Genomic DNA, 21179 nt, shown 5'->3' with positions numbered 1-21179 from the left:
GTGGAGCTTGGATACATTAGAACACTCGAGGGGAAAGCTCAGTGATTTGACGGACCAGGAACCATCTGATCTTCACGGGGCCATGTGGTGTCGCTGAACCTTGCATACCCCATATTCTGCTGTGGCAATTAACCGAGCACCCTCCCCGGCCTGCCGAACTACGGGAATTAAAGGCTGTTAAAGCTGAGCGCCTGTTGGTTCGATTCCCAATGCAATCGCTTTTCTCCCCGCAACGGCTTCGGTTTTTTGGGAATTTAACCGAAAGTCCCAGGTTCGGACCGAGCGAGCACGGCCCGTTCGTTAAATCTGGGGTAAGGGGAAGGGGCCGCCCAACAACCCCGGTCCTTGCACCAAGTGCAGAATCATGCGATGCCCGACATTAGCGACGAGTCTATGCCTAGAAGCGATGTTTGCTCTGTTAAGAGGAAATGGGCATGGCGTTCGGGAGGTGGTGTCCAGAAATAGAAAAAATGTTTGGTAGGTTAAAACCCGCGAGCCATAACAAACAAGCCAGAGACACCAATATCAGCATAAATGCTCGTATATGTACAGGGTAACATTGGAGAGCAGTATCCAAGAAAGATAATTGATACTACGAGGTACTTTGGGCTAATAGCAGCAGCCGTTGCGATCAATTGCCAATGCCGGGGTAAGGTCCGGCAGATGCAGGCACGGGGCAATGAGCCATAGAGGCGAGCAGGAGCGAGCCCGATTCAGGCAAGGTAATCAACCGAGAGGGAGGGGGATACTGTGCCTGCATATGCCAGTCTCTGCGACTGGCCTAGAACCAAGCATGCCCTGGCGGGAGATGATTTAAGCTCTCTCCAGCCGATGGCCTGCGGATGCGGAGCCGATGCAACCGTGCGCTGAAATGGCCTCGGCGCTGTGAGAAACTCTAAATCTAAAGAGCCAACCCAGTGCCCTTCCGGGTCCACCGGTAGAGTGCTAAGACGGCCTTGCGACGATGCCGAATCTCGCTGTGATTAACAGGGCGCCCACGCGCCTGCGCAACGGCGCTCCGCATGACCTGTCGAAAGTTTCGTTGGTATTCAGTGTTCAACGTCACCACACAGGACTCGGTCGCTCGGATCATCACCTCGCACGCATTCAGAATACCCTCCCCGGCTTCTTTCTGCAGCCGCTCCACAATCAGCAAGAGAAGAAAGCTGCCTTGAAGTAATTGAATGCCGAAGAAATACGGCATAAAACTGATATCGGGGTCGTAACGTAGGATATGGTCCACCGAGTCTGCCGCATCAAGGGCGTGGGAGATGGTCGAGGCGAACGCGGGCGATGAAGTCCAGAAGTCCTTATCTTCGATCAACGATACAGGATCCCATTTCCCGACAAGAAGAATATGTAGCACATGCACGAGATAAGATGCATACGAGATGACCGTTTGAGTATGCCATGAATAAGCCTGGGCGAGTGAGGGTTCGACCGGTTGTTGATCGGGTTTAGGGGGAAAGGCACTGGATAAGGGCGCATCGGGATCCGATGCAGTGGCAGCAAACGTTGTGAGACTAGCCTTGTAAAGCTCAAGCTGGCGCAGCACTTCACCGACGTGCGCATCCCAGGCGTCCTTTCCATTCAAGCGTGCTCCAAGCATCGGATGGTTACGAGCTTGGTTTAAGTCGATTAATTCGCCAGTAATGGTCATGAGAGGCAGGAAGAAGCCGAAGATAGAGTGGTCATGGCAAATAAAATTGGGGAATACGCGGCGTTTGTTCTTCTCGCCTGACAGCGGGCACTGTGGTCCATCCGGTTTGGGACTATTGCTGTGGATGTTCCCAGACTGCCATGACCCTTCGTCCAGCGGCAATAAAAGATCCTCGCTTTCAGCATCGAGTAGAGCAAGGGGGCGATTGTAGCAGAGAGCGAGGTGACGGTCCATGATGTAGAGAAGCCACCATGTCCGACGACGCTCCTCACGGTGCTCTTCGGTAATGGCGCCACGCAATTCGTGGCCACGGTCGCATACGCAATTTAAGCTTGGCCGAGCAGGGTTTGAATAATCGAAAAAGGGGCCCGTGTCAACGCCACTCCATCCCGCAAGTGAATAATCAAATGACGGGCTCGAGCCCTCTGGGTGATTCTCCTCACTAGGCATCACCTCGATCTCCTGATTGAGCTTCAGTTCCCGTGCAAGAGTAAAGGCGGCATGCCACCTAAGATTGGTTAGCTTCCTTGCTCGCTTCGGGTTATTTGAATAAAACGAACCATCGCATGCTGGCGGCCTTTTGTTCGCTTGAAGAGGTAATGGATGCCACATGGATGTATGTGATGACATCGTCCAATGATCCTGCAGGGCCGACCAGCCCCCGATCATCACCACCGGCTTCAAATGGGTGGTGCACCGTTGTAGGGGGGCCGTCCTGACCGATCGCAGCATGAAGTGGGTCGCTCGCCGCGGCGCCCTCTTGCTCTTTGAATGACACGTGAACCAACGGTCGCAAGAGCCGTAACGTTAGAGCACATAAAAATTGACATATCTTCTTCCTCTGGGGAGGAGATATCGGTAAAGCAAACGCACGGTCATCTAACGCTGCCACCCAAAGCATGCTGGCCAGAAGTGCAGGGCTGCTAGGCCGAGGGGCTTCCCGGCTCAGAAATGATGCCTTTCGTAGAACATAGCAGTGAATGTGATGACACACGGGATGCATATGCGTGGAGAATGCGCTTGTGAAGTAAAGGTCGAGAAGATCGTATACTAGCTTTCGAGGCAAGCTCGACTCCAAATATGGCATTACTGGCTGGAGTACTGGATATTTTAGGATTGTCGCAGACGGTGCTGGTGTCTGTCCAAGGCCGGTTATCTTGGAACCCTGAGATGCTGGATCACTGTAGCCGGCCAGGTCCACCCCGTTCCAGATATCAAAGATTCGAGGAAAAGGGCCTTCCCCAGGGCCGATGCCTGCCAAGGGCTCATAGGAACCTGGAGAGACATGCGTGCCTGCTAGCCATTCCTCTGTCGCATTAGCTGTATGCCCTGACTTCCTAGGAGGAAGTGACACATCCGCCTGAGAGCGCCGCTCGTCAATACTTGGGGCTGACACTGTCACATCATTTGTCGCTGGCGATCTATGGCGAAAAGTCGTAGAGGGAGAGCCATTTGGAACCGGACCAGATCCTGCTTCCGCAGGTGCCGGTGCTGCGGCTGGGGACTCCACAGGTTTGGTCGGCTTTTCAGTGGCAGCAATAGGCTCTACCAGTCGGGATCGCGCAATGCGTCCTCGCTTGCGTCGTTCGCGAGTGAACTCGCATCGGATTTCACTGCGAAGGCAGCGCGAGCAGGGAAAGGCTCGATCGCACCGCACGCGACGCGAATGGCAGGAGTCGCAAGCTATCCGATTCCTTCTCCAACGACGTTTTGTTGAGGCTCCGCCGATTGGTTCTTCGGTGGCTGCTGGAACGCTGGATGCCTGGGCGTCCCCCGACTGGGCAGTATCCATTTCAGGCCGACATTGGCGATTCCAGAGGTATATGAGGGTATGCAAAAGAATCGAAGTCTGGAAAAATGGGGTTGAGAAGTCAGCAACCGGCCAAGACGAAAGGAGCGAAAGAACCGGTCCTTAGCCCTTACCAGGCAATTACAAGCGGGGAAAGAGACCGAGGCAGTTGTTGATGAGTGACTGGCTTGACATACGTACCCACGACGACAGCTAAGCCTTCTGGGATGCGCCGTTGACAAGACGCAATGCGGATAGAAACCCGTAGAGCAGAGGAGAGGACTTTTCCATGGAGGAAGAAGGGAGCTGAGTGGCAGAGCGCAAAACAGGCCGGGCAGAGCAGAAGCGATCCATCGCGGGGAAACCGTCGGGGCTGGACTCCGCACGCGCTAAAAAAGGGCCCTAATCCAGAGCCGGGCCACACATGGAGAGCTCTCCAGGGTTCACTGCCCTGGTGGCAAACTCTGGTTTGTCACTAATAGGCCGCGGTGGGGTGTGCCAAATCGTTTCACAGGTGATTTGAAAAGTAGTACCTCTAGTACTCTCTGTTTTGGGGTGGACGCTATGAAGTCGCTTCCTTGCGAAATCAAAATGCCAATGGTCGGACAGCTGGCACGTTGCCAAGGCTAGCACGAAATTGATAATATATTGCTCCCGCTATTGCCAACAAAATTCACCACAAAACTCCGTCGCGGACCGTCCGGTGTAGCCGAAGTCAGCACAAACTGAACTTCAATTGAAGTTGAACGCGGCGGTCTAGTGGCTAGACCATCGAGTCAGTATAGGCGACTAGGTTCCTGCAGCTGCATCCGCATCTGCATGTGTACCCCAGCTGCCTTACCCTAGTAATCCGCGTCTCGGAGATCGGCCTCGCCCACTGCCTGTTTGGTAGGTTGAAAAGTAAGACATTGTAGCAGATACAATGGGGGCTCGTCGTCATCAACAAACTTAATTTTTGTCACTGCCACTGTTTTCTCAACGGTCAGCCGGGTCTCGTTATATATTTAGCACGCAATAGTTCGATTGATCTATTATCTGACCGGTGTCCACAGTAGGAAAGGCTTGCAGAGACCATATCCAATATGTCAACCAGGACATGGTCGACCGAAGGACGTGGTAGTAAAGAGAGTAACTCGAGGAAGCATCCGGGAGGAACTCAGAGATGGGGAAGACGACCTTTTGGTTGATGCGGACAAACGAGACAAAGGACGTGACTCGATCACCTGATCTCCTAGAAGACTAGAATTTTCGAAGAAGGCGCGGTTCAGGTTCTTCTCCAACCGCTGGCTGTCTAGGATCTAGCGTTAGGTCCACGTAGACACGCAATCCAATGCTCCTACTTTGCTGGGCTCTAAACAGATCCAATCAAGTCCGATAATCGCAGTGAGCGATAGTAGGAAACTATTATGAGTTCTTGCAGGGTCGATCATTTGCTCGAAATGTACACGACTCACGGGCAATAATGCTGGTAATATTATTCTCCTCCTGGGAAGAAGGATGTCTGCCATACTCCTCACGCTCCTTATCCGGCTGGGAGAAGACTGATGATGACGACTCTATTCATGAAGAAAATACCGGAAAGCTTTCCTACTTAGTATATTGACTAATCTTGAAGCTTGTGATAAGCAAAAGCTGAGCTATACTGTTGATTTACAGAAAAACATGGTTATATTATTACAGATCAGGCTCAACAAATACGCTCCAGAGTAGATTTAGGCGCCCCCCTCCCCGCTTGCACACCATGAACAGGTCGTCAGCGGCCCTGGGCAACCTTCTTATAATTCTCTAACGCACGATCTCGACTCTGAGAATGATCCACTATCGGCCTTGGATAACCATTCCTCTCAGCAATATCCCCAGCTCCTCTGCCATATGGGTCATGAACCGCCGCGCCCTCAACCGCACGTAGTTCCGGCACCCAGTGACGAATATACTCGCCTTCTGGATCAAACCGCTCACTCTGGCGTAGAGGATTAAAGATCCGGAAATATGGCTGCGGATCAACCCCAGTACTAGAACCGAAACCCCAGCCGCCGTGGTTCGAGGCGAAGTCCCCGTCTATGAGGTGTTCCATGAAATATCGTTCCCCTGCACGCCAATCTATCAGAAGGTCTTTCGAAAGAAATGATGAAACGACCATGCGCGTGCGATTATGCATCCAGGCGGCGTGGTTCATTTGGCGCATGGCGGCGTCGACGATGGGATAGCCAGTTTTGCCCTCGCACCAAGCATTGAAGTGATCTATGTTATAAGACCACGCTAGATTTGTAAATTCAGGTTTGAAGCACTTGTTCATACTGTTAGATGATGGTGGTCAGTGTGGATATACAGATAATCAGCAAATATGGAGAAAACACACCATATGAATGGCCAATGAACCAGGACATGCTTATAAAAATCTCGCCAAGCAACCTCGCTAATCCACGATGCATATCCAGTCTGGTTCATAGTCAATTGGCCTTTGTTCTTTTTACGGGCCTCAAAAACAGCTGTTCGTGCGCTAAGTGCCCCAGACGCGAAATAAGGGCTTAGCACGGATGTATTCCGCCCCGCGAGTGAGTTTCGCAAGTCATCATAGTCGTTTGCCTTGTCCTCCAGAAACGCCTCCAGCCTACGGAGTGCCTCATGCTCGCCCTCCGGATACAACTCCCTGAATCTTGTCTTTTCTTCCTCAGTGAGCCGCTTGTTCTCCGGTGCAACAGGCACCTCGCAGTCAAAGAGGGTCTTGAAGTACTTGCGTGCATCGCCGGGGTTCGACCCCGGTTCATCCGCAACCTCAAGGTATTCTGGATTCTCGTTGAGGAAGGCACACCAGGAGCGAAACCACGGGCTATAAACTGCATATTGTTTCCCCTGTTGGCTGACTAGCTTGCCCGGAGTAACAACGCATGTATCATGTGCTGCTTCAAATCGTATGTCGTTTCTTGCGCACAGTCGTACTAATTTCGCCTCGCGACGCAATTCATCGACTTCATACTCCAGGTTTGCAAAGAGGTGACTTGCACCCCATTCCTGGCATAAATCTATGATCCTTTGAGGAATATCCTTCCTCCTTTCCTGCGTCTCCATATACAAAGGAATATCCAGCTCATTCAAGTCTCGCCGTAACAGTTCTAGTGTACGTAACGTCAGGTCCACACGAGGAGCGCTCGACAAATGAGCTGTCAGGTCCTCCGGAGAGAGAATATACAAGCCGATGAGAGGCAGGTTGTGTTCTCGCGCAACCTGATATGCCATTTGGAGGCCGCGATTGTCATGTAGTCGAAGATCTGTTTTGAACCAGTGAACGACGGCTGTCTTGGGCTCAATCTTCTGACGTTCATCGAACGTGTCTTCGTATGCCCTCTGTAGGGATTCGATGGGTCGTTCCAGCGTTCCGTTATTGTAAGCTTCGCACCGCTCGTTGCACATCTCAGGGGGATAGAAGTCACGCAGGACGATGCCAAAGTCTTCTGTATCTTTGGCATGGGGATGTGGACGCGTAAGATCGGGCTTTCCGCGTTTATTTGTGTCTGATGAGGCACCATTAATGGCAGAAGCGCTTGATGACTTGCGCTTTTTTGGAGGCATGTCGCTAATCAGCGCTTTGAAGGCGCGTTGCAGAGATACTGTCCTGTAGGTGAGGTATTGTTGGGTATTGACAAGTGACCGGACGCGCAAACTCCGGAAAATCATAGCGCGCTTGATTTTCGCAGAGCAATGGGAAAGGCTGGGTTTCGTTGAGCTCTGGGGTCAGATCGATCGAGGATCTGGACCGCGCCAGGGACGCTGACGTCAATACCCGGGAGGTTATCTCAACCAAACAACATCCCTGCGCTGGGACCTGTTCTAGGTGTTGCTGACAATGCTTTGAATAGTATAGGCTAACTTTTACCTATTCTTGCAAGGAGTCTGTTAGGTATGGACTTTGGACTGAAAGAGTCTTTGCGCGACATGGTCTATTCTATTGCTGGTTATAATATTCCTAGACAGAGGAGCAGTCATGCACTAGCCTGCGCGTTTCAACATCTCATTTAGGCAAACAAGCAGGTGACCGCACGCTCGTATATCATTCATCTTTCAACAGGACATGGGTGGATCTGTAAAAGGGGGTCTGGCTTGTTCAATAAAGTGAGCAAGTCGTCGGTAGTTCGTCTGGAAACGGGAGTGTTTGGACAGAAGCCGAGTCATTGCCCCACTCCAAGCTATAATAACGATGCTCATACTAGGTCATTCAGTATCTCTGTATAGAAGGAGATATTGTATTACCTTTCAAGGGATTTCTGCGACTAAGTGGCTCAAGGTCCTTATGCAGCGATGCAAGTATTGGGAACAACTTGACCTCTAAGGTAATTGGTGGGTTCGCATTTTCATGAAACTGGTCTGTGAATCTCATAACCTTGCCTTTGGTGTCTATAGCAGTTCATAGACGGGGTGTTGAGTTCTAGTAGTATTTCCTGCCGATACAAGGGCATCTCGAGGAGAATGCAAATATGAACGGTTCAAGTGTAGAAAAGGCTTCTTCATTGATAACTAAGAAGCTTCACTCCGACAGGAAAGTGAAAATGGCATTGCATAGTGCCATGTGTCATATGTCATTGGATAGATAGTATTGGGAGAGGCACCGAAGTATACGGAGGACCTTTGCAATCTGTGGGAACTACCGGAAGAGGCAGGCAGGAGAAGGCAAGTGTGGTGATTGGTGCCTGAGGCCACCAGGCAGCAGGTGTTGTGACTTTTTGATTTTCCGTGAGTTTCCCCCGCCAAGCACGGCGAAATGAAGAATTTATCCAAAGAGTGGATGACTCCTTTCTGAGCAGCAGTCAACAAGTCATTGGTGATGATGTTCTAACTAATTAATTAGTGCAATCTTGCACCACTATCTTACGTGACATCTACTGTACAATCAAATACGAATACATGTCTTGATTGTGCTGCCCTTGATGCACGCCCTGCCAATGGCAAGACGGTTTGGAATCTGATGGAAAGAGGCTGAATGAGGGAGACTCTGAGCTATCCCCCCCAAAGCGGACCACGTCAACCAAATTAAAAAAGCATCCGTGGCATCTTCTTGCCTTGCACTTTCTACTCCACAGCTGGTGTTTGACAAGCCAGTGAATACAAATCACTGTATATCCAGCAGCTGCATTATTTGCATTCGGCCCAGTATTTGTCTCGCTTGCACTTGTGCCTGTGACTACTAGCACGTAGATGGCTGCGCTATTCCTCTTCTGCTTGGGCCTGTTCTGGCTTTAACTCCGATCATTATCTCCGAACACCCAATCGTTATCTCCGAAGGATATTATTCACAGCAGTCATACCTGCCATGTCAATGTTCAGGCCCCCTGGTGAGGTGTCATCCTCAGATTCGTCTTCGGACGCGTCCTCGGACGAAAGTCAACATGATATCTCTACGAAAGATTGCGTGCCCGCCCAAGGTACACAGCAGAATAAGGAAAATGGCATTGATGAATCTCGCCTTCTGCAGGACAATGCCCATCGAGACCATGAGGCTGATTCCGTCAAGGTGCTGGAGGGTGATACAAAGGGCCATTCAAACATGATGACGGCTGCCCTTCTCGAATTCTACTGCCTTACCCGGGCGGCAGATATCCTAAACAAACAGGCGGGCGCCAATGGACAGTACACGCGTGACTCGCCTGAAGTGCGATATCTCGGGAACCAGTTGTACACTCACAAGTCTGCATTCCTATCCTCAGTAGGCGCGGTTTCTCAGGGTATTGAAGGAGATGAATGGGGGGCAACGAGACAATATTATCGCGACAACCTTGATATGTTGGGCATGTCTATGCTAGACAAACTCAAACTTGACGACGTCGGTGGACAGCCATCTGGAATCATAGCAGCAAACGATGCAGGCCCGGGCTTAGAGCAAAGTAAAGCTCTTCAGCCGTGGCCGACTAGTCCAAGTTTGAACATGATACACCCCGGACCTAGTGGTGTTGGACTGCCAGCCGGCCGAAAGCAATTACTTGGCCATGAAAACGTCCCTGCCTCACGAAACTTTCCATTCAACCTTACAGCTTTGCTTAATTCGCCAACACATCTTCCAGGAAGCTCGACAGTTGGCTTGCCTCTGCTTCAGCCCAAATCACAACCGCCAAGCAGTCATTTGTCACGTTACACTATGGAGTTTTCTGAGGTCAAAGTTCTGGGCCGTGGCTCCTTTGGCGAAGTATACCACGTCAAGAATCACATAGACGACCAGGACTACGCAATCAAGAAGATTCCTCTCAGCCAGCGACGACTTCAGCAGCTACAATGTGGCAGTCAGAATCAGCTGGAAAAAATCATGAAGGAGATTAGAACACTCGCTCGACTCGAGCATACCAATGTCGTTCGATACTATGGCGCCTGGGTGGAACGATCTCCCATTTCCGGTTACGCTACTTCGCTGCACGAGGAGTCTGAAGACATCAACTCTGCGCAGATTCAAAGCCGCACTTATAGCATGGGATTGACAGACAGTAAAAGCTTCGGGATCGTTTTCGAACAATCAGAAACTTCGGATGTATCACAGCATTCATTACAATTGGATCCTGAGTCAAAGGGCTCCAGTGCGTATCATCGCCGTCAGAGCCACTCCAGTGTGGGCACCCACACATCAAAGGCATCCACTACACATGGCACCGGGGAAGATGATGAGGTAGAGACCATCCCGCGCAACTTCAGCCTCGCCTCGCAAGACCCGCTGTCTACCTTTGGTGGCACTGATGATGATATTTTCACGGATGGCCTCAGCGAAGATCCATCCAAGCTACAAATTCAGCGCCGATACCGAAGCGCAGCTCAGCTGCCCGCTGTTGTTCTGCATATACAAATGTCGTTACACCCGATCTCGCTGAGCTCTTACCTCAACCCACAGCCAAGCACAAATACGGAGCACGACAAAACGCTCCCACGGCGCCACTGCTATCATCTGGTGCCTTCTGTAAAGCTCATGCTGGACATAATATCCGGTGTTGATTATCTGCATTCCAAGGACATTGTGCACCGCGATCTGAAGCCAGCTAATATCTTCCTTTGTGCTCCGGACAAGAAGCAATTGGATGGATGTTCTCCCTGTGCAAGCGCGCATGGACCGATCTATAGATATTGCCATCCTCGTATCGGTGATTTCGGTCTCGTCGCAGACATCTCGCACATCAACGATCGCCCCCCAGATGGTTCTTCGACACAGCCACAAGACGCAGAGATCCACACCGTCGTTGGAACCGAATTCTACCGCCCCCCTTTCCACGCCAGCAAGGCAGGGATGGCAGAACGGCCACGCCAGCATGGCAAACCAGCATCCCTATACGTCATTGACGAGACCCTTGACGTATACGCGCTGGGTGTTATTTTGTTTGAACTGGTTTATCCACTCAATACTAAGATGGAGCGCCAGCTCGTTCTCACCGGGCTCACCCGAGGACCACCCGGGCAAACTTCAACCGGACCTATCTTCCCCGAAGACTTCTCACACAAGCTTCACATGGGCTCCATGACCCTTGCGGGTGGAACGTCAGTAGCTGAGTATGTAATGACGTGCATAAAAGGCATGCTTGAGCCAGATCCGCAACAGCGCTGGCGCTCCCCGCAGATCAAGAAGTATTTGGAGAAGCTTCTTTCCCAGGTGCAGGGCCTAAGCTAGACTACGTAGTGGTCTGTAGCGTGACTTCCGAGGGTTGGAATGTGTCAAGGTAGAGAAGTAATCGATGGATCGATTGATTGGGATTGGCGACGTGCACATGGTCAAGAACATACTGGAGAATTGGAAATGGGTGACGATGAGTGTGGGCAAGGAAAAGGGATCATGTAAATTATCTAGAGGTAAGCATAGCGATGTGCCGAATTCGATTGATAGCATTCCCTGCATGTTGTTACACACCATTGAATGTTGCGGGACTATTCTGTACAACGTAGACAGCGGCGAACTCCCCGACCGCCGCAACCAGCAGGGCCTCGGCGATGCTCCGACCAGCCCGAGCCCCTTCTCCACCGCCGCCAATTTGCGGGGGTGCAAACCGAGCAGTTACATCTCTTCAATTCATGACTGTGTGGCTACTGCGTCACCCCGCAACGATGATATGCCGAAGCACGCGGGCGATCAGTTCCCCGACCGCGGGCGCTTTCCGTCCATACAACGGCGGTATATATCTCAGCCAAATTCATACCTTCGCCCATTCAATCCCTTGCGCGTATCTTCCTTGTGCATAACCTTCTACCCCAGGCATCTCCAATTTCCATTAACGGCCATTGTTTAAGTGGTGAACATAGCACAATATCGGCTCAACTGCAGGCTTCCATAGCATCCTACTAGCTCCATCGGACAGGATGGCGAGGCAGAGGCAGTTGTCTGCACAGCAGATTTCTGAGCACAAGACGCCCGACAACTGCTGGATTGTGGTAGACAACCAGGTGTGGGATGTGACGGATTTCCTGGAAGAGCATCCGGGAGGATCGTCAAGTAAGATCTCAGCGTCAAGGTTTACGACAACTAGAAATCGAGACTGACACGTCAACTCAAGTTATCCTGAAGTACGCCGGACGCGATGCCACCAAAGCATACTCTGAAGTTCATGCTCCCAGTGTCATCAAGACACACCTATCACCAGAGCGAAATATGGGAGTGCTGGATGAAGCGACAATCAATGAGGACTGGTTGAAGCAACCGCCCACTCAGAACCCGCCCTTGCTTCTGGAGCAGGAAAAGCCACCGCTAGACACCCTGATAAACTCCCATGATTTCGAACTAGTCGCATCGAAAACTGCCAGTAAGAAGACATGGGCGTTCTATTCCAGTGCTTCAACAGACCTGATTACGAGGGATGCGAACAAGCTGTGCTTCGACCGTATATGGCTCCGACCGAGAATCCTAAAGAATGTGCGATCAGTCGACACGAAGACCAAGCTGCTTGGCGTCAATACCGAGCTTCCGCTCTTCGTTAGCCCGGCAGCAATGGCGAAGCTCATCCATCCAGACGGCGAGTTGGGAATTGCAAAAGCTTGTGAGAACAAAGGCATCTTTCAAGGGGTATGCTCGTAATTCTTCCCCTGAATAATGCCATCATTTGCTTTTTCATACTGAACTCCTATACAGGTCTCCAATAACTCTTCCTATCCCCTAGATGAGCTGCGTAGTGCTGCACCATCAGTAAATATGTTCTTTCAGCTGTACGTGAACCGCGACCGTGCAAAGTCCGCTGCTCTCCTTCGCCAATGCTCCGCCAATCCCAACGTCAAAGCTATCTTCATTACGGTGGATGCCGCCTGGCCTGGGAAGCGGGAGGCAGATGAGCGTGTAAAAGCCGACGAAACACTATCGGTCCCGATGGCGCCATCCAAAGCAAAGAATGACAAGAAAGGTGGCGGTCTGGGACGAGTAATGGCAGGTTTCATTGATGCCGGACTGACCTGGGAGGATTTGGCGTGGGTGCGGCAGCATACACATTTGCCCGTATGCCTGAAAGGTGTGATGTCCGCTGATGATGCGATTCTTGCTATGGAAGCCGGCCTCGACGGTATCTTGTTGAGCAACCATGGCGGGCGAAATCTCGATACCAGCCCACCTTCCATTGTCACTCTTTTGGAGCTACACAAGCGGTGCCCGGAGATATTCAATCGGATGGAGATCTACGTCGATGGTGGTATTCGGCGGGGAACCGACATTCTTAAAGCAGTGTGTCTGGGCGCAACAGCGGTTGGAATGGGACGCAGCATGCTGTTTGCAACTAACTATGGCCAGGAGGGTGTGGAGCATTTGATTGACAGTAAGTGTGCTCTTTATCCAGCTTCCTTTCCCTACACTTGGCCAATTTCTGCTTGCTAACAACTCTTACCACCAGTCATGAGAGACGAGCTCGAGACAGCTATGCGCAATGTAGGAATTACTAGCCTCGACGAGGCTGGTCCCCACCTAGTCAACACAGGAGATATAGATCACCTGGTCCCCAGCTCAGCCACCCATCCATACGCACGAATGGTAGCCAAAGGACGACGTCCAATCGGACCAAAGCTATGATATGAATAATGAGAGAGTTAGCCATAAGGTCTTAGACAGTTTGGTAAATACAGAAACGTATCCTCACCGCTTAGATAGTCGCAGAATATCCTCATCTCAAGACACGGACGTGAGGATCTCTGATTGGGTAGACTTAAGACTCCCTGAGCACCATTCTGCGTATCATTACGAAACAAGCTAAACAATTGCATGGATTTCAAGTGGTACTGACATAGAAGGGCTAAGTTCATTGCCAGTAGTACCTGAAATGTCGGCAATTACACAAGTTGCGGGATGAAGTCAAATCCTTAGCAGGAACCGCTTATACCTAGCAAGCACCGTTTATGAAGCTTTGTGAATCATCTTTAGACTTGGAGAACCACTCCCCCACAACTGACTCGACACACGCAAAGAGACGACTGGAGATCAAGAGAACCGGTGGAGCCGGGTCCGTTTTTGGGATCATCGACTTCCTGTCATCTCGCTTAGCCGCTGGCGTGTTTCTACCTGGCGCCAAACCCCAATCTATCTCCGGCATTTGACATCGACAGTTCAACTTCACTCATCCATTCATTCAATCTAGCTCTCAGCGCATCTCAAGCCCGTATGAGGGATCCGCCTTGAATGCACGATGACTCGATCGACGAGTACATGATTCTTCATGGTTCTGCCAAGTCTGCAGCCACCATGACTTCTGAAACAGCGAATCTCCGAGCAACGCCATCGAGCTGCCTCGTCCATAGATCCTTTCATCAAACTGGAACTGATCTGGAGATGACGGAAGCTTCGCTTAGCTTGATCGTTACTCAAGAAATCTGGCAGAGCTGATCATCCGAGAAATGTTAAATAGCATAATCCGCCCTCGAAATGATTCTTACCTGCAAGCAGATCGATCTCTTCCGACTCGCCAGTCTTTCATTCTTTTTACATCTGAACTTCATTGATTGAAGTTCTTCCATTCTTTTGTCATTCTTTAGATATTCCGCTGTGCGTGAATCAGTACAAAATGCCTCTTTCTAAGGTTGCGGGAGTCCTGCTGGCCTCAGCTTCCCTTGTGGCTGGACATGGCTATGTGTCGAGCATCGAGGTGGACGGTACTACTTACGGTGGTTACCTGGTTGACACCTACTACTACGAGTCCGATCCCCCGGAGCTGATTGCCTGGTCTACGAATGCCACGGATGATGGCTATGTCTCTCCCACCCAATACGAGAGCTCCAACATCGTCTGCCACCGTGGCTCCGCTCCTGGTGCACTTGAGGCTCCGGTCGCACCGGGTGGAACCGTCAAGATGACCTGGAACACTTGGCCCGATGACCACCATGGGCCAGTGATCACCTACCTGGCCAACTGCAATGGCTCTTGCGCTGACGTCGATAAGACTGCTCTGCAGTTTTTCAAGATCGATGCAGGTGGCCTGATCGATGATTCCGAGATCCCCGGCACCTGGGCTACCGATAAGCTTATTGACAACAACTACACCCGCAGCATTACCATCCCGTCTGATATCGAGGCTGGAAGCTATGTTCTTCGCCACGAGATTATTGCCCTGCACGGTGCTGAGGACTTGGATGGCGCCCAGAACTACCCCCAATGCATCAACCTGAACGTCACCGGAAGCGGCACTGCCACCCCGAGTGGAACCCTGGGAACTGCCTTGTACAAAGACACCGACCCCGGCATCTACATCGACATCTGGCAGAGCATCAGCAGTTATACAATCCCCGGCCCAACCCTCTACACCGCTGGCAGCACTGCCACCGCGGCTGCTGATGCGACTACCACTGCTGCTGCTGATGCGACTATCACTGCTGCTGCTACTAGCGCTTCAGCGACCGAAGCCGCTGTCGTGACCTCCGCTGCTGCATCCTATGCTGGATCCCAAACGACTATGCTCACGTCTTCTCGTCCTCAGCCCACTGGTAGCTCCGGCAGCTCCTCTGGTATTGGTAGCTCTGGTAGCACCAACAGCCAGCCCGGCAGTGGCTCAATGGCTGGTGGCCAGTTCGGTCAAACCCAGCCTGGCATGGCAGGACCCGGCAACGCCAGCCCCTCCGACTCGGCCTCTACCCCTACCAGCTCCACTCCCAGCGCTGCTTCCAGCTCCGCATCCTCAGCTACCTCGGGTGTCATGAGTGGCTCTTGTAGCCAGGAAGACTACTGGTATTGCAATGGCGGCACTGCGTTCCAGCGTTGTGTCAATGGCGAGTGGGATGCATCCCAGAGCATGGCTGCCGGCACTGAGTGCACTCCTGGCATCTCGGAGACGCTGACCATTTCTGCGTCTTCGAAGCGTCGCAACGTTAGTGGCCTGCGCCGTCGTCGCTTGTAAGAGAGATAGAGATTGCGGGTAATCGTGCTGTGAGTGGTGTGTGAAGGATCTGCGGCATACGTGGCCTGCATCTCTGTTCTCTTCATGTGTATTATTTAATTACCTTGACCAGCTCTAGAAGCTTTGATAGCGAAAGACATGGAGTCAAATATAACGCGTGTAACGCAAAAACTCATTTCCATTGCGTGACATTTCAAGCTTATCGTAGTAATATCTCAGATACTTAGACCCTTGGCTCGTTGATCTATACTGAATACCGGTACTAGTGATTAGGCTTTTTAAATCTCACCTTGATTTAGTGATTTCCCATCATACACTAACATCCAGTGGGCGCTACGGTGAGTATGCTTTCTGTATTGATATCCTCAACTGCTACAGAAGGCATCGTGGCTGCACCGTACCTGGATAGGATGAGATAATAGTATGAGAAAGGCACTGGAAACTAGAAAATGGTGATCAAAAGTGCCAGACTTAGATACGTATCCATTTCATGCGTAGAAGCTTTACAATACCCTGGACACGGCCCTGATGCTCGGTTTATTTCGCTATGCTGTTCTGCGGATGCAAAGGCCGAGTTCCAAGAGAGAAACATCCTTTGATAGTGGAAACCATCTTTCCTTTCCCGAGTATTCGTCACATCTTCTCTTATGGTTAATGCTTCCGGGCTGAGCTGATGAAGACATATACCCTTTCAATCCAGCAGTTAGTCTTGTTCATAGGGATCTAAACTCCACAAATCACATCGACCATCATCTCGGGATCTGCGATATAGTGGCGACATATCAGCCCTCAGCTGAATCTGAAGTCGGCGATGTACACAGTGTATACTCGTTGAAGTAAACCGATGACCATGAATCTAGAAAAAGAAACTATACTGACCGTCTATAAAAGACAGTACACAATCCACGAAGGGCTGAGCAGTCCATCACTCAACACGTCTTCTCTTTATAAAACCTTCGTCCTTAATCATCTACCACAATTGGGGCCCCGAAAGCCTATTCATTTTACAAAAGCAAGCAACATGAAACTCTCAACCATCCTTTCAGCCGCTACCCTCTTTACTGCCTTCGTGGCAGCCACTCCTACTCCTGCGAAAGAAGCCGTCGGAAAGAACCAGGCCTGGCTAAGGGCATTGTCTAAGCGATGTAGTTATTGTCCTATGCAGAAGTTTACTAAGATATACAAATGCGTTAACATTAAATCAATGCTTGGAATTAATTCTTCTGGATACGTTGGATGCTAAGAAGCGAGTCAGTTTCTGACCGAGACAGGAGACAGTCCGGGTGGCACGGATATGAATGTCCTCGGCGGTAACTGAAGTAGGGCTGTGAGGTAAAAGGACCGACCCAGGGAGAGCGTTGAAGATTTTCTCTCCATCATGACAAGTACACAATGCCATGAAACCCAGTAAAACCTCTACCGTTACTTTGAGTATTTGTTAGCTGGACTCCGCTAGTGCATGAGCCTAGTTACACACACGCCCTGGGATCCGCTGGAATCAGAAAGACATATATGATGGTACCTTTGCCACATTCTCATTCAATTAACTTGTATGACCCATAGATATTCCATATTAAATAAAGCAAACGGCATATTCTTAAGGTCAAAGTATAGAAAGCGCTTGTGCTAACCCCAGAAGTACAAAAGCGACATCCCACCCACGGTAAGACAGTTCGAATCTCGGGGTAGGTTCCAATTCTTTACTTAACTGATCTTCCTGAAATTCCCGTTTTAACACCATCTTCCCATCCAATTTATTCAGCTAACTATCGATATATCGAGGTCCATGTACTCCTTGCCTGTCACTGGAATTGTGGTTGTCGAAAATTCAAGAACCTTGCACCCCCTATCTTTCTTCCATTGCTACTCCACGAAATTGCGTTAGTCGTCGCAGAAATTAATTCTTCTACCATACATATCCCATAGCGTCTCTGCCTCTCTTTACAGGGCCCGAAAATCATGGGTTTTTCGACAAGTTGCGAGTCTCAACTATCTTATTTACTCAGCTAGCACAGGTAATGCTCAAAAACACTTTAATGCATGTGACTATGTCGTCGTGCCTCGCAATCCATAGTAAGCTAGGCAATGTGATAGGTAATATCCTGCAGGTACAGTGGCTGGCTGATCGGTGGCGGTGTCGGAACACACGTAATTTTTAGCAGGGTGAAGGAGAGACTCAGCGGCTAAGAGGAGCAGTGCAATTTCTACCCACCCCATTGATTATCTTTGTTTTTAGGCTCAAGGTCCTGGTCTTGTAAGTCTCTTGACGACCGTTTCTCGGATGACACTATTTTTCAGACTATTGAATTCTATTAAAGTATGATCCTGCAAAGTCGGCGAAATGTTTGGAAACAATTAACGGTGAGACTATCTGACTACTTGAACAATATTGCCTTGTCGCATCAACTAACTGCAGCTAAATTGCAGTGAAACCCTTCTACAAAGTAGATGATAGACTTGTTACGCCGAATCCGATCTAGTTGCAGCAAATTATAGAGAGGCAGGTGCAGCATGCAAGGGCCTGAGGAGGCTGAAACCGGTGTCCACCTGGACGGTTGCCTCCATGAGTCCATGCTCCAGGACCGTGTGTAGTGACTTGATTACAATCTGGTCAGCCTTTTCATGCTCTAAAATCTTGTTTCCATTTCAGGCAATGTTAGTAAAGGCGCTCCTGAGGTCGCCGTGCTACACGGATGCTAGCTTGAAAAGAAATGGCGTAAAGAACACGTGTAGCCATCTTATAGTTTGGGACGAAGTGTGTTCATGCAGGGTGTATTACATTTCCAATGAGAACGCATTCGTAATCGTCATTGCTCAATCTGCGAACGATCATCCCTACTACTCTATGGAATGGCTGCCTCTTGATAAAAATGGCCCAGCAAAGTTCAACTCTGCTGGTGAATCGAGGGCAAACATGCAGGTCGCATTTCGATAGTCACCTCTTTTGGAGCAGTGTCGCGGTTAGGATAGAGTACTGTAAAGAGCAGATCATATTAAGAATTATCGAGAGAATACATCGGCTAAGTGAGTATATCCCTTGCCGCTAAATGCATTGCCATACTTACCACTCCGCTGAGGCAATAACACAGTGAAGTCCATCCAAGTATTTAATCTCAGTACGTCCCCCAGCTGTTTAGTCTTATTACATCTCATTACATCCTCCAAAGCATTTTATCTGCTCTATAACTTCATCCTCTATCATCATGAAGGTCTCAGCTGTCCTCTTCGCCGTCCTCTTTTCTGCCTTTGTGGCAGCCACCTCCGAACACGATCCTGCGGCAAAGATTGGTGCATCCATTGGGAAGCGAACGGTAGGGAGCTGAGGTCCCATTTGTTTGTTATTCATAGACTGTCTATCAGAAGTACTGACTATAAGGTTTGATAGGAGGCCGGCTCTGGTTCGTTGTGCGACGATCTCGGTGTCCTCGACTGTTAGGCTACATGCCTCCACAACAGCGATCCAGCCAGCTGCGCCAGCAATTGTGCCTGTGATATTGAATGACATCAAGGGAACGGGAAATGTTGGCGAAAGCACACCTTCGGCGTTCATACGCCGTCTTGTGTCTCTGTTTTCCTTTATGTGACTGTGTGAACTTGACTCTTGTCCACCGTGCCTTAGTATAGGTCATCTCAAATCACATGGATTTTCCTATGCTTTTATGCAAATACAAAAACCCCGTCTGATATTGACCATGATTCCACGCATCGGACAGTTTGCCTTGGCACCCGAATAGTGTATTCTCTATATCATCTAAGCCACAGAGTACGATTCGTTACAAGCATAGCGGCTATTGAGATACTGTGTCAATATCGTAATGTTCCATCAATTTGAGTGACATGGTAGTATTCCGCTCGACCATCCTAAAGATTTGATTTGGGTTTCCCAGCTGCATCACTTGCTATATAAATCTGATATCGAGATAGATATACTCGATCTAACATGACGAAGTGACATCTTGCAGCCCAGTCAACTGTCTTAGCAGACCCATCTTTGAATACGCAGTCGAGAGTTCCATGCACCATAGCCACATTAGAATTAGGTCCGTACGGGAAAACCTGCTTGAGGCGATGCGTGCAGCGCTTAGTTGGATTCCACAATGCTTTCCTCAGGGCATATATTCCTATAGAATCATCAATGGTTGGGAAGAGTCTCGGCCAAACCTAAGACATGACCCTGTCAAGCTTACCCTCTCTACCACGTGCTTCTCTTTCTCCCATTATTACCGTAGCATCGGGCGTAAAGCATTGTGAATATTTTTCGTGCTCATTCGGTGAGTCCATCCTGAGATAGAACTCATTCAAGAATCGCTTATAAGCGGGATCGAAGGGTATTAAGGGGTAGTCCGGGCCCATTTCCGGCCTATCTAACGCTGGTGTTAGAGTTAGTTAAGTAGTATTTTGTGAACTATGGCCAGGTACTTACGATCGTTTGGCAGGATGGCCAGTGCCTCTTGTCTGTATTTCTCATGCAAAAGTACAGTTTCTGCTAGACTTGTATCGAAGAAACATCTCACTTGAACGATCTTCTTTGCTGAATTGAATTTGCAGTGCCATGAATAATGTTGGCTATACAAACGATTGCCCAGTTTTGTTCGGGTGTCTCTGGTCTTCAACTCAACGTTAACCCACCCTTCCTCGTTTCTTGTGATGCTATCAGGGCAGGCTATCTCAAATATAGGGCCCGGGTCTGCTATCAGTCTGATGATAGGCAGCCACACCCTATCCAAGAATTCTGCCTTCGACCTCCATACTCCTGATAACGCGGTTTGTCCTGTGATCTCCCAGTGCACATTGTCATCGACGTGGTTGAAGAAGGATTCGTAGCCGCGAGGGACTTTGCTTAGTTCTCCGAATATGGATAATATCTCGGCGTTGGTGAGATAAGGCATAATGAGGCGTCGTTGGGGGGAAGCGTCTCCTGGGTCACTGAGAATCACTCAAATGTATTTTTCGTAGCATTGGCCAAGTTAAGAAGACATTAATGATAAACGGCGGGCCTGATGACAGCTTATCAAGCCTAAGCATTCATTCTGCAGCAGCTGAGACCAGCCACATTCCAGGTAAAAGTATAATTCGCGGTTCGATCTTCCGCGATGCCCGTGTCCTCAGCGTTGTGCCAAGAAAGAACAACTGCGCTCTAGTCATATGTACGCATTTCAATGTCTAAACTGCTAGCTTTCTCCAGAACTTAGGGTAGTCTATCTGGTAATGATAATGAACAATATTGTGGAGATGGTTAACTATACCAGAGCTACCATTATATTTAATCGAATGTAATTGGATCGGCTTCTCGGATGACGAGATGAACGAAGCGTGCTGGAGTACGATTCGACAGGGTATGACAGAACTGGATGCGTGCATCGATGGAGTGATCTCAATGACTTGTTGTTCGAAGACCGTCAAAGTTAATATGTAA

The 21179-nt window shown here is 49.8% G+C and overlaps 6 protein-coding genes across 6 annotated transcripts; 3 read left to right on the top strand and 3 right to left on the bottom strand.

The window, feature by feature from the left end:
• Positions 1–642: 642 nt before the first annotated feature.
• BO83DRAFT_58083 (C6 transcription factor) lies at positions 643–3908 on the bottom strand. Its single transcript, XM_025537450.1, has 3 exons — positions 3584–3908; positions 2221–3509; positions 643–2168 (listed from the first exon to the last, which is right to left on the bottom strand). Exons 2-3 carry the CDS (start codon positions 3450–3452, stop codon positions 902–904), a joined length of 2499 nt encoding a protein of 832 aa, XP_025387000.1. The 5' UTR covers positions 3453–3509; positions 3584–3908; the 3' UTR covers positions 643–901.
• Positions 3909–5117: 1209 nt separating this feature from the next.
• On the bottom strand, positions 5118–7339 carry BO83DRAFT_379396 (deoxyribodipyrimidine photo-lyase PHR1). The gene is made up of 2 exons (XM_025531499.1): positions 5809–7339; positions 5118–5746 (listed from the first exon to the last, which is right to left on the bottom strand). Exons 1-2 carry the CDS (start codon positions 7122–7124, stop codon positions 5203–5205), a joined length of 1860 nt encoding a protein of 619 aa, XP_025386999.1. The 5' UTR covers positions 7125–7339; the 3' UTR covers positions 5118–5202.
• A 1415-nt stretch (positions 7340–8754) lies between these two features.
• BO83DRAFT_315664 (putative protein kinase) lies at positions 8755–11082 on the top strand (the record flags this gene model as incomplete). Its single annotated transcript, XM_025527634.1, has 1 exon — positions 8755–11082. The coding sequence occupies one exon, from the start codon at positions 8755–8757 to the stop codon at positions 11080–11082; it is 2328 nt and encodes a 775-aa protein (XP_025386998.1).
• Positions 11083–11625: 543 nt separating this feature from the next.
• BO83DRAFT_58021 (FMN-dependent alpha-hydroxy acid dehydrogenase) lies at positions 11626–13461 on the top strand. The gene is made up of 4 exons (XM_025537449.1): positions 11626–11898; positions 11960–12465; positions 12532–13201; positions 13277–13461. The coding sequence occupies exons 1-4, from the start codon at positions 11766–11768 to the stop codon at positions 13450–13452; spliced, it is 1485 nt and encodes a 494-aa protein (XP_025386997.1). The 5' UTR covers positions 11626–11765; the 3' UTR covers positions 13453–13461.
• A 976-nt stretch (positions 13462–14437) lies between these two features.
• On the top strand, positions 14438–15763 carry BO83DRAFT_315630 (lytic polysaccharide monooxygenase auxiliary activity family 9 protein; the record flags this gene model as incomplete). The annotated part of the gene is made up of 1 exon (XM_025527632.1): positions 14438–15763. One exon carries the CDS (start codon positions 14438–14440, stop codon positions 15761–15763), a length of 1326 nt encoding a protein of 441 aa, XP_025386996.1.
• Positions 15764–19624: 3861 nt separating this feature from the next.
• BO83DRAFT_447413 (nuclear transport factor 2 family protein) lies at positions 19625–20700 on the bottom strand (the record flags this gene model as incomplete). The annotated part of the gene is made up of 3 exons (XM_025536645.1): positions 20187–20700; positions 19951–20133; positions 19625–19884 (listed from the first exon to the last, which is right to left on the bottom strand). The coding sequence occupies exons 1-3, from the start codon at positions 20650–20652 to the stop codon at positions 19625–19627; spliced, it is 909 nt and encodes a 302-aa protein (XP_025386995.1). The 5' UTR covers positions 20653–20700.
• Between the last annotated feature and the right edge of the window lie 479 nt (positions 20701–21179).

Source organism: Aspergillus eucalypticola (assembly GCF_003184535.1).
Source record: "Aspergillus eucalypticola CBS 122712 chromosome Unknown BO83scaffold_16, whole genome shotgun sequence".
Lineage (NCBI taxonomy): Eukaryota > Fungi > Ascomycota > Eurotiomycetes > Eurotiales > Aspergillaceae > Aspergillus > Aspergillus eucalypticola.
This window is presented reverse-complemented; position numbering and strand designations above follow the sequence as displayed.